Source organism: Palaemon carinicauda, chromosome 39, assembly GCF_036898095.1.
Source record: "Palaemon carinicauda isolate YSFRI2023 chromosome 39, ASM3689809v2, whole genome shotgun sequence".
Lineage (NCBI taxonomy): Eukaryota > Metazoa > Arthropoda > Malacostraca > Decapoda > Palaemonidae > Palaemon > Palaemon carinicauda.
In genome coordinates, this window is record NC_090763.1 from 4,983,955 (window position 1) to 4,996,454 (window position 12,500).

The following is a 12,500-nucleotide window of genomic DNA, read 5'->3' on the forward strand; positions in this document are numbered from 1 at the left end:
ATTACAACACTTGGAAAGAATATACATAAAATATAAATCACTCTAAATAACAAATCTGAATAAAACTTAAACCAAGACAAGAAAATATTCCACTCTGTAAATTATAAGATCACTTGACTCGAAATATTAAATCTGAACAAAACCTTAAACCAAGACAAGAAAATATTACACTCTGAAAATTATATAATCAGTTGACTCGAAATATTAAATCTGAACAAAACCTTTGATCAAGACAAAAGAATATTACTCTCTGAAAATTATATAATCACTTGCGTCACTGGAAATAAAATTTTATACAAATATTTGATCTTGATAATTAATGAAAATCGTTAACCTTTAACACTCTAATGATTGAACTCTTATTAAAATTTTGAAAAAATAACTAATAAACTTATGAGTTTTTAGCTCACACAAAGGTCCCGACCAGATAGCTTTACATATACACGTTTTTACATAAATCTCACTGGGCCAGTTACAAAGATTTATATAATACCAGCACGTACAAAAATACAATAAATTTGAAATCATCATTTAGGTTTCTGTAACGTTTTAACTCTCTATATACGATATATGTTGTATATAAACTTATACACTTTGGATATGATACACTCGAGGCACTTCAGAGAGAGGATGTTGCCTCTTTCACAGGACAGACTGGTTCTCTTCTGCTGCTATGCATCCCTGGGGGTGCACATGTATTGACTTAATTATTCTAGATTTTTCTACGTCATGGGTCTGGAAGCTTAGTGGCTGTGCCTTGCTAAGCGTAAGGTTGGCAATAATCACGTATCAAACTGGAGAATCTAACCTCACTTGCAAGGCAACCCTCTCTCAGCATCTCCGTCCACCGTCCACCCCTGTTCTCGGAATAATAAAAAAACAAGGTAAAAATTAACACTAGGGTTTTCGAGAATCTTCCAAAGGCGTGGAAATATAACAATTGCGTAATCTCTCACATATATGATGCAATACCATAAAAAAATTACATAAGCCCTCGTTCATACCTCGTATGGTTCGTATACAACACTTAATCGTAATTACGTAATACTTCGTGGCAAAATACGTGAAATAAAAAGTGAATTATTGAAAATAACGTAAATTTACAAATACTGAATTAAATGAAAAATACAATGAAATGAACAATGAAAGTCTTACGCAATTTACATACAATTGCTTAAACCTACAGGAGAGAAACTTACCTTACGTGCTTAAATACTCAAATGAAATACATGAATGAAATATTCACTCTACACTAGTCCAGCTTCGTAAGAATATATATATATATATATATATATATATATATATATATATATATGTATATATACATATATATAAATATACATAAATATATATAAATATATATATATATATATATATATATATATATATATATATATATATATATATATATATATGTGTGTGTGTGTGTGCGTGTGTGTGTGTGTGAATGCTTCAATATATATAAATTTTATGTGTGGAATAAATGTTTATCTCTGCAATGTATGTGTATGCAAGCATATATATATATATGTAGCATATGTGTAAGTATGTACGTAAGTATATATATATAATTGTGTATGTATATTGTATGTTTGTACTTATATGTGCTTATATATACATATAATTATATATACTACGATATAATACACACACATACATATATATATATATATATATATATATATATATACATACATATATATATATATATATATATATATATATATATATTAACATATATGTACGGTATGTATATATAAATGATATACATATATGTATATATATGTATATATATAGTTATATATACATACATGCATATATATATATGTATATATATATATATATATGTAAAGATATACTATATACACACATATATATACATATATATATATATATATATATATATATATATATATGATTATATCTTCTCTCCCAGATACACAGTAAGATAAAAAGGTGATGAGGCAATCTTTTTTAAAGAGAAAGGGTAAGGATAGGAAGAGACGAGATAGAGTAGAGTGAGGGAATGCGAGGGATAGAAAGGAAAGGACATCAATTGGAAGAGAGAGAGGAGGGATGTAGGAGCATCTTTGTATATATATACCCATCAAAAATAGGACCTGTATCATATCAGCTTAAGTCTTCTCCTCAGCCATGAAACAAGCAGCGTTGGTGAGTATAAGACTTTTCAAAACTTGGTCACTCTAGGTTTCTGTCCTCATTGGAATACATTATTAATTAAACCAGATGAATAACTTTTGTTCCAAGATTTTAAGTAGATTCTAACTTGGCATTAGAATTTTGAATTAAAGTAAGTGAGAAGCTCTGTTAAATGAACAAATATGTTAAGAATACACCATAAGGAATAAAATAGTCTATGCAAAAGCGAAATAAAATACATTTCAGTATTAATAAGATTTTAAATAGATAAAACGACTAGTTGACTTGTAAATAACGAATTTAAACATCGGAAATTTATATTTTGTCTGTCTCTTCCTTTTTAGATTGTCGTGTGTGTGTTGGTGACAGCAGAAGCTTCCGTACTACGAGGCTATGATTACGCTAGTCCTCATGGATCATCAAGTGGTGGAACCGGAGGGTTCTTTGGCTCCTCATGTGTAGGAACTCAAAGGGGTTCCTTTGTCTCTGGAGGTAGCTCTGGAGGAGGTTTCGTATCGTCCGGATTTGGCGGTGCTGGAGGTTCAACATCTTCTGGCTTTGTCTCTGGAGGAGGTTCAGCATCTTCGGGCTTTGAGACTGGAGGAGGTTTTACATCCTCCGGCTTTGGCAGTGGTGGATCGTTCTCTGGACACGGGTCCGTGTCCTGTGGTGATGGACAGGTCTCCCACGGAGGAAGATGCATAACTCCTCAAGTAGAGCGCAATGTCTATGTCTACAATGCCCCAGTTCAGTCTCAACAAAGTGGCCCTCGTCCCGATATTCCAGCACCAAAAGTCGAACACAACATAGTCTTTGTGCGTCTTCCAGAAAATGCTCCTGGACAAGATCCTATTGTAGTTCCTCCACCACAGCAGAAGAATATTGTTTATGTCCTCAACAAGGGAACTACAGTAGGTGGTCAGAAGGTCATCAACGTTCCAGCACCACCCAAGAGCCAACCTGAAGTCTTCTTTGTCAACTATGGAGATGGTCAAAACCCCACTCTTCCAGGAGGTGTTGATCTTCAGACAGCTCTCAGCAGTGCTGTCCATCCAGGAGTTGGCCAGGTAATTGGTGGTGGATCAGGAGATGATATTGGAGGTGGATTTTCTGGCGGTGTCTCTGGAGGTTTCAGCGGTGGTCATCATGGAGGTTCAGGAGGTTCAATTAGTGGGGGCAGTTTTTCTGGAGGTTTTGTGGGCCCTGTCAACGGAGGCAGGACTTCTGGAGGTTTTGGAGGCTCAATCAGTGGTGGAAGCATTTCTGGAGGCTTTGAAATCTCCGGAGGTGACTCTTCTGTCCCAAGTGGCCTATACACTACTCCTTAAATTTGTCACTCTTTTTTCTTTGTCATTGCTAACAATGCAGCCAATCTATCTTTTGTGTGTTAGATTATCCAAATAAATATTTGTTTCAAAAAGAATAATGTTTACCTTCCCAGTATTTTTGCAATCTTAAAAGGCTTTCTAGCAGCTTAGGTTCTCACACTCTCGTTCATGAATTCTACAGCTACAGTTTAGATATTTTCTCTCCCTCTCTCTCTCTCTCTCTCTCTCTCTCTCTCTCTCTCTCTCTCTCTCTATATGTATATATATTTATATAAATACATATATATACTGTATATTGTATATATGCATATATATTTATATATATACATATATATATATATATATATATATATATATGCTCGATAACATATCATACACATTTTAGTTGAAATCAAATATCTTACTGGTGACTTCAACAGCTCTTCAAGTATTAATCATTGAATTTTTTTTTAAGAAAAAAGGATTTAGAATACCACAAATAACCTTAAATTACTGTTAGAATAGAAAGTTACGTACTAATTCTGATTTTTTTTTTATTGCTGATCGAGAGCATAAGATTTCATAAAGAGGAACACGACTCCATCGTCCAATAATGATGTATATATATATATATATATATAGAGAGAGAGAGAGAGAGAGAGAGAGAGAGAGAGAGAGAGAGAGAGAGATTCGCCTTGTGGGTTTTGCAAAGTTAGCAATGTATTTTCAACGGACAAATCTTTTTGTATAATATTGAACAAAAATTAAACACATGGAAGTCACATGTTTTTAAATTAAAACGAAAATGTTTAGAAAGAACATCGAAGTAAGAAATAATAAGGGAAAGTTATTTATATTTCTAGCATAATATTTGTTTAAGATTAGAACGATGCTTCACCTTAAGATTAATAAATGATTGCTTCATACGTTGTATTTGCATAAGTTATAATGGTGGTCTTGCAATCTCACATTTTTGTGTATGAATGAATAACGTAAACGACATAAACGGAAGGATTGTCAGATATCTTTCAAAATAGAAAGAAAAAACATGAATATAAGTTAAAATATATCCCAGAACAATTGTGGCCAAGGAAATAAGTCACAGTCCAATGAGAGTGTTATATTCAAACTAAAGAAATTATACAACAGATTATCATTGTAACAAGTAATTTATCGTGTTTATGTCTTGTATACCCCCATCACTGACGAATAAGGATCTAATATCTTTTTTATTTGTCGAATATAAATCATGAGAAACTGCATAATTTCCTCCATTAAAGTTCACTAAGTCTGTCGGACATCATTGTCAGGATACACTAAAAAAAAAAAAAAAAAAAAAATAGAAATACACTTCAAGTGTCTTAGGAGGTGAAGGAGGATGAAGGCTATAAGATGAAGGTTATAAGGCTTTCTTCAAGAAGAAAATGTAATGCATCTGCTCGTGCGGAGGCCCCAAAGACCTACAGAAATGTTTTAGGTCTTGGGAGGCACCACAATGGTCTCTCGACGGGAAGACGAACTAACGAAAATTTTCCTTTCCTTCTTCACTTTTCTCATTATCTGTTCCTTGATTATTGTGAAAATGCATTAATTAAGGAGGCAGTCATTACAAAATGAATAATATGCATTCCGGTTATCTTTATATATATCTTAAAGTTTAACAGCTTAATGTTTCCTTTGTTTCTTCTTCGACTTCACTTCCTTTGAATTTCAAATCAGTTTCAATGAAGTTAACACTGCCTATTGATGATACCGATTTTGAAAATAAACTACGGCCACTATTATTTCAGATACTATTGCTTTTACAGTATGTACAAATGGTGCACGAGGGATCCAACAGGTTCCCCTCCGTCTTACAAGTCTCTGACTCATGTCTATAAAAGGAAATTCTCCGGCATCCAACATCCGAAAGAAACAAAGGATCTACAAACATCTGTTGTTCCTTACGCAGGAGAGCCAGTGCTCCGAGCAGATGGGCAGTGCTTCACTAAAAGACTCTGAAAACATCTATTACTGCAATGGCCTCTCCTGAAAGATTGTGGCTTCCCAAATAATGTCTAAGGTTATCAAGAACATTTTGTTGGTTTGGCTTGCTGCCTCCACCAGAGCAGGGACATTACGTATTACCTTCACCAGACCAGAGACTTTACGTATCACCCCACCAGAACAGGGACATTACGTATTACCTTCACCGGAGCAGAGACTTTACGTATTACCTTCAACAGAGCAGAGACTTTACGTATTACCTTCATCGGAGCAGAGACATTATGTATTACTTTCACCAGAGCAGAGACATTACGCATTACATTCGCCAGAGCAGAGACATTACGTATTACCCCACCAGAGCAGAGACATTACGTATTACCTTCACCAGAGCAGAGAAATTTACGTAATACCTTCACCAGAGCAGAGACTTTACGTATTACCCCACCAGAGCAGAGACATTACGTATTACCTTCACCAGAGCAGAGAAATTACGTAATACCTTCACCAGAGCAGAGACTTTACGTATTACCCTCACCAGAGCAGAGACTTTACGTATTACCTTCACCAGAGCAGAGACTTTACGTATCACCCCACCAGAGCAAGGACATTACGTATTACCTTCACCATAACAGAGACTTTACGTATTACCTCCACCAGAGCAGGGACATTACGTATTACCTTCACCAGAGCAGAGACTTTACATATCACCCCACCAGAGCAGGGACATTACGTATTACCTTCACCAGAACAGAGACTTTACGTATTTCCCCACCAGAGCAGGGCCATTATGTATTACCTTCACCAGAACAGAGACTTTACGTATTACCCCACCAGAACAGGGACATTACGTATTACCTTCACCGGAGCAGAGACTTTACGTATTACCTTCAACAGAGCAGAGGCTTTACGTATTACCTTCATCGGAGCAGAGACATTATGTATTACCTTCACCAGAGCAGACATTACGCATTACATTCGCCAGAGCAGAGACATTACGTATTACCCCACCAGAGCAGAGATATTACGTATTACCTTCACCAGAGCAGAGAAATTACGTAATACCTTCACCAGAGCAGAGACTTTACGTATTACCTTCACCAGAGCAGAGACTTTACGTATTACCTTCACCAGAGCAGAGACTTTGCGTATTACCTTCACCAGAGCAGAAACATTACGTATTACCTCCACCAGAGCAGATACTTTGCGTATTACCTCCACCAGAGCAGAGACATTACGTATTACCTCCACCAGAGCAGAGACTTTGCCTATTACCTTCACCAGAGCAGAGACATTACATATTACCTTCACCAAAGCACAGACATTACGTATTACCTTCACCAGAGCAGAGACATTACGCATTACTTCCACCAGAGCAAAGACATTACTTACTACCTTCACCAGAACAGAGACATTACATATTACATCCACCAGAGCAGAGATATTACGTATTACCTTCACCATAACAGAGACACTACGTATTATCTTCGCCAGAACAGATATATTACGTTTCCCCTTCACCAGAACAGAGACATTACGTATTCGTTTTGAAGAAAGCTCTTGGCTCATGCAGAGGCAATGGTTATAGTAAGTGTTCTCCTCCAAATGCTACGACACTTAAAGTATATTATAACAGGTACAGCCACTATCAGGAGCTTAATGTTAATGATGTCTGACGTGGAGTTATCGATGTCAAAGGTGGTACGTTATGGAGGAAATTATGTTAATTCTGGTGATTTATATTTGATAAAAAAAAGAAAGATAAAAAAAAAAACATTGGACCCTTATTCGTCAGGATAACCGCCCAATTTCCATAACTCCCATATTATCTAAAGTTTTTGAACGTCTTCTGGCAAAACGTCTTATTAGGTTTGCTGAAGGTAATCACCTATTCCCTAGTTTGCAATTTGGTTTTCGGAAAGGCCTTGGAGCATGTGATGCCCTTCTTACAATCTCCAATGCAGTACAGAAATCCCTTGATTGTGGTCGGGAAGTTCGTATGATTGGCCTTGATTTTAGTGCTGCCTTTGACCGTGTTAATCATGAGGCCCTTGTTTTCAAACTGAAACAGTTGGGAGTGGGTGGGTCGTTTCTTAGCATTATTATTGATTTTTTAAGTAGTAGATCTCAAAGTGTTGTTGTTGATGGGCACCATAGTGAGTATAGGAATGTAATATCCGGTGTTCCACAGGGTAGTGTTCTTGGCCCATTACTTTTCATACTATATACACATGACATGTGGTTTGGCCTAGAAAATAAGCTTGTTGCATATGCAGATGATGCTACTCTCTTTGCATCAATTCCATCCCCTGAATGTAGATCTGGGGTTGGTGAATCCCTTAATAGAGATTTAGCTAAAATTAGTGCATGGTGCAAATTATGGGGTATGAAGTTGAATCCTAACAAAACTCAAAGTATGATTGTAAGTAGGTCAAGGACGGTGGCTCCTCAACATCCGGATCTCAGTATTGATAATATTTCTTTAAATTTGTATGACTCTTTCAAAATTTTAGGCGTGATTCTTGACAGCAAATTTACTTTTGAGAAACATATAAGGTCTGTGTCTTCTTCAATTGCACAAAAAATTGGCTTATTGAGAAAGTCTTTCAAGATATTCGGTGATCAATCTATTCTGAAGAAGTGTTTTAATTCTTTTATCCTACCTTGTTTTGAGTATTGTTCTCCTGTCTGGTCTTCAGCTGCTGATTCTCATCTTAATTTGTTGGACAGAAACTTACGGTCTATTAAATTTCTTATTCCTGATCTAGATATTAATCTCTGGCACCGTCGATCAATTAGTTCATTATGCATGTTGCATAAGATTTTTCATAACTCTGACCATCCTTTACATTCAGATCTCCCTGGACAATTCTATCCTGTTCGTAATACTAGGCTGGCAGTTAATTGTAATAGCCAGGCCTTCTCCATCATAAGACTCAATACTACGCAGTACTCTAGAAGTTTTATTCCAGCTGTTACCAAGGTGTGGAATGATCTTCCTAATCGGGTTGTTGAATCAGTAGAACTTCAAAAGTTCAAAGTTGGAGCAAATGCTTTTTTGTTGACCAGGTGGACATGAGTCTTTTTATAGTTTATATATGACATATTTGTTGTTGACGTTATTAATAGTTTATATATGATATATCTCTTTTGACATTACCTTTTTTAGAATGATTTATTGTTAATTTGTTCTCTTCAGTTATTTATTTCCTTATTTCCTTTCCTCACTGGGCTATTTTTCCCTATTGGAGCCCTTGGGCTTATAGCATCTTGCTTTTCCAATTAGGGTTGTAGCTTGGATAGTAATAATAATAATAATAATAATAAAAATTTGGTGTAAAATTTATTTCATTTGATTCAAGACCCACTGAGAATATAAATATCTTCTGTGCTGTACTATGCTAGCAGTATTTTTAGATTCAATTCCTGTAAGCTATTTAACCTTTATAAGGACATCTTCGCTATCATGATAAAAAATTGAATACTCTTTGATACTATATACATAACAAACTATATCGGCCTCAATGACCTTCGATGCTAGGATGCCAAAAAGCTCAAAATCAAACAATCAATTGATCATTAGCTCAATTTTTTCCTCAGGCTTGAATTGTTCTGGGACGTATGTTTTGATGTTTAAAGATATCTGGCAATATATCCGTATATGTCATATTATTACTAGCTAAGCTGCAACCGTAGATGGAAAAGCAAGATACTATAAGCCCCAGGGCTCCAGCAGGAAAAATAGCCCAGTGAGTAAATAAGGAAATAAATGAATGCTATATGCTATTCATTTATACACAAAAATTATGATGTAAGATCCCATTATCTTCATTCTTAGTATAACTTTTACAAACATGACTGTGAAACAATACATTTATTCAAATTAAAGAAAAATATCTTTTAAATCTAAGACCAATATGAGTATTTAATTTTGTTTTATTTAGAGACATCAACAAATTTCCTTCATTATTTCTTACTTCAATATTCTTTCTCAATATTTACTTTTTAATATAAAGATAAATATCTTCTATTTGTTCGGTGTCAATGACCTCCGATGTCATGATGTCAGAGAATTCTAAATCAATTAATCAATTTTATATTTGTATGGTTGTCTAAGATTACTTGAAAAGAATAGTCAAATGAAAATACATGATTATATTTATAAAAGTAACCAAATATCTCTCTCTCTCTCTCTCTCTCTCTCTCTCTCTCTCTCTCTCTCTCTCTCTGATCAATGAACACATCTTAAAATCAGTATATAACCTTCTATTCCAGCAATGATTTATGTTTTTTTCAAAGGCTCTACAGATTACTACTTACATGGCTGTTGAAGTCACGTTACGATGTGTTATCGTGAATTCAATACAAACACACACACACTCACACACACAAACACACACACACACACACACACACATATATATATATATATATATATATATATATACAGTATATATATAAATAAATAAATATATATATATATATTTATTATATATATATATATATATATATATATATCATCATCATCTCCTCCTATGACTATTGACACAAAGGGCCTCGGGTAGATTTCGCCAGTCGTCACTATCTTTCTCCATTCATCATCTCCGACTTCGTGCTTCATATTTCATAGTCCTCAGCCATGTAGACCTGGGTCTTCCAACTCTTCTAGTCCTCTGTGAAGCCCACCTAAACGTTTAGTGAACTATTCTCTCTTGGGGAGTGCGAAGAGCATACCCAAACCATCTCCATCTACCCCTCATCATGATCTCACTAACATATGGCACTCGAATAATCTCTGATATAGTTTCATTTCTAATCCTGTCCTGCCATATATCCTTCTGAGGGCTTTGTTCTCAAATCTACTAAATCTATTGGAGATTGTTTTATTGTCCTACCATGACTCACGTCCATACAGTAACACCGATCTCACTAAATTGATATATAGTTTGATTTTCATATGTAATTTCAGGCGATTTGGTTTCCAAAATTTACTTAACCTAGCAATTGGCTTAATTGCTTTGTTTAATTCTAATTAACTGTAATTCTAAGAACCCTGTATCGGAGATCATAGTTCCTAAATACTGAAATGATTTTACCTCATTAACCTTTTCTCCTTCCAATGATATTTCATCTTCCATTGCATACTCCGTCCTCATCATCTCTGTCTTTCTTCTATTGATCTTCCTTCAAACCTCTTGTGATATTTCATGCATTCTCTAAGCAATCATTGCATATCCTGTGGTGTTCTGCTAACAATGGCAGCATCATTAATATACTCTAATTCTGCTAAATTCCTATCACCAATCCAGTACAATCTTTTTCCACCATCTCTGACTGTTCTATGCATTACAAAATCCAGGAGGAGGATAAACAACATAGGTGACAACACATTCCCTTAGAGTACTCTGCTGTTCACTGGAAATTCATTTGATAAGACGCCATTAACATTAACTTTGCATTTGCTATGCTCATGATCAGACTTAATCAAGATTAAATATTTATGAGGAATTCCTTGATAATTCCATAATATATATATATATATATATATATATATATATATATATATGTATATACATATATATATATATATATATATATATATATATATATATATATATATGTATGTATATATGTGTGTATATATATTGAAATGGGGAAATAAGTCATTATTCTTTTTGAAGTAAAATGTTTATTTTTATAAACTAATACCCAATAAATAGAATGGCTGCATTGTTGATAATCATGAAAGTAAAAAAAAAGATGTCTAAGGAGTAGTGTAAATGCCACTAGGGACAGAAGAGCCACCCCCGGAGATTTCAAAATCTCCAGAAGTACTGCCTCCAATAATAAAGCCTCCGGAACCTCCAGAAAAACTGTCGCCACTAATTGAACCTCCGTGATGACCACTGATGAAACTATCATCACTTACATCACTGCTGAAACCTCCAGAGACACCGCCAGAAAATCTACCTCCAATAGCACCTCCTGATCCACCACCAATGACTTGGCCAACTCCTTGATGGACGGCGCTGTTGAGAGCTGTCTGAAGATCAACACCTCCTGGAAGAGTGGGGTTTTGACCATCTCCATAATTTACGAAGAAGACTTCCGGCTGGGTCTTGGGTGGTGCTGGAACGTTGATGACCTTCTGACCACCTGCTGTAGTTCCCTTGTTGAGGACATAAACAATATTCTTCTGCTGTGGTGGAGGTACTACAATAGGATCTTGTCCAGGAGCATTTTCTGGAAGACGCACAAAGACTATGTTGTGTTCGACTTTTGGTGCTGGAATTTCGGGACGAGGGCCACTTTGTTGAGGTTGGGCAGGGACATTGTAGACGTAGACATTACGCTCAACTTGAGGAGTTACACATCCTCCTCCATGGGAGACCTGTCCATCACCACAGGAGACAGAGCCATGTCCAGAGAAGGATCCACCACTGCCAAAACTGGAGGATGTAAAACCTCCTCCAGTGACGAAGCCAGAAGATACTGAACCTCCTCCAGAGACTAAGCTAGAGGATGCTGACCCTCCATCACCGCCAAATCCGGACGATACGAAACCTCCTCCAGAGCCACCTCTAGATATGAAGGATCCTTCATGGGTTCCTACACTAGAGGAGCCAAAGGACCCATGATGGCCAGGCAAACTATAGCCTTGTAGTAAGGCAGCTTCTGATGTTACCAGCACACACACGAAAATCTAAAAACAAAGACAGATGTGATTAATATATTAATTTATTTCTTAGATAGATAAGTTGACGACAAGAAAATTCTTCCGTTTTTTAATGAGAGTAGCAGATGATGCTTCATTAAATATTCATATATATATATCAACTGAGTTTTGATATCTAAAAGTCTTTGACGAAGTTTTCTTCAGTGAGAGTAGAATCTTCGAACATATTTTTTTCTTATCTGGTTTAAGTAGTATTGTATTCCATGAAGTCAGAGGCTTGGAGTGAGAAGATTTTGAAGAGAATTATACTCACCAAAGCTGCTTGTTTCATGGTCGAGAAGACTCGAGTTGAGACAATGATCCAAGTTCTACCT

General features: G+C 35.7%; 1 protein-coding gene and 1 pseudogene across 1 annotated transcript in view; one reads left to right on the forward strand and one right to left on the reverse strand.

Annotated features, from left to right (window-relative positions):
* LOC137630929 (loricrin-like) overlaps positions 1–3,488 on the forward strand; it is an 8,444-nt pseudogene extending 4,956 nt beyond the window's left edge.
* Positions 3,489–11,214: 7,726 nt separating this feature from the next.
* Positions 11,215–12,500, reverse strand: part of LOC137630930 (loricrin-like) — a 16,477-nt gene continuing 15,191 nt past the window's right edge. The window contains exons 2-3 of the mRNA XM_068362464.1: positions 12,440–12,500; positions 11,215–12,153 (exon numbers count right to left, since the gene is read on the reverse strand). The exon at positions 12,440–12,500 is cut by the window's right edge and continues 52 nt beyond it. Coding sequence (XP_068218565.1) covers positions 11,215–12,153; positions 12,440–12,500 — 1,000 coding nt within the window. The remainder of the gene's footprint in view (positions 12,154–12,439) is intronic.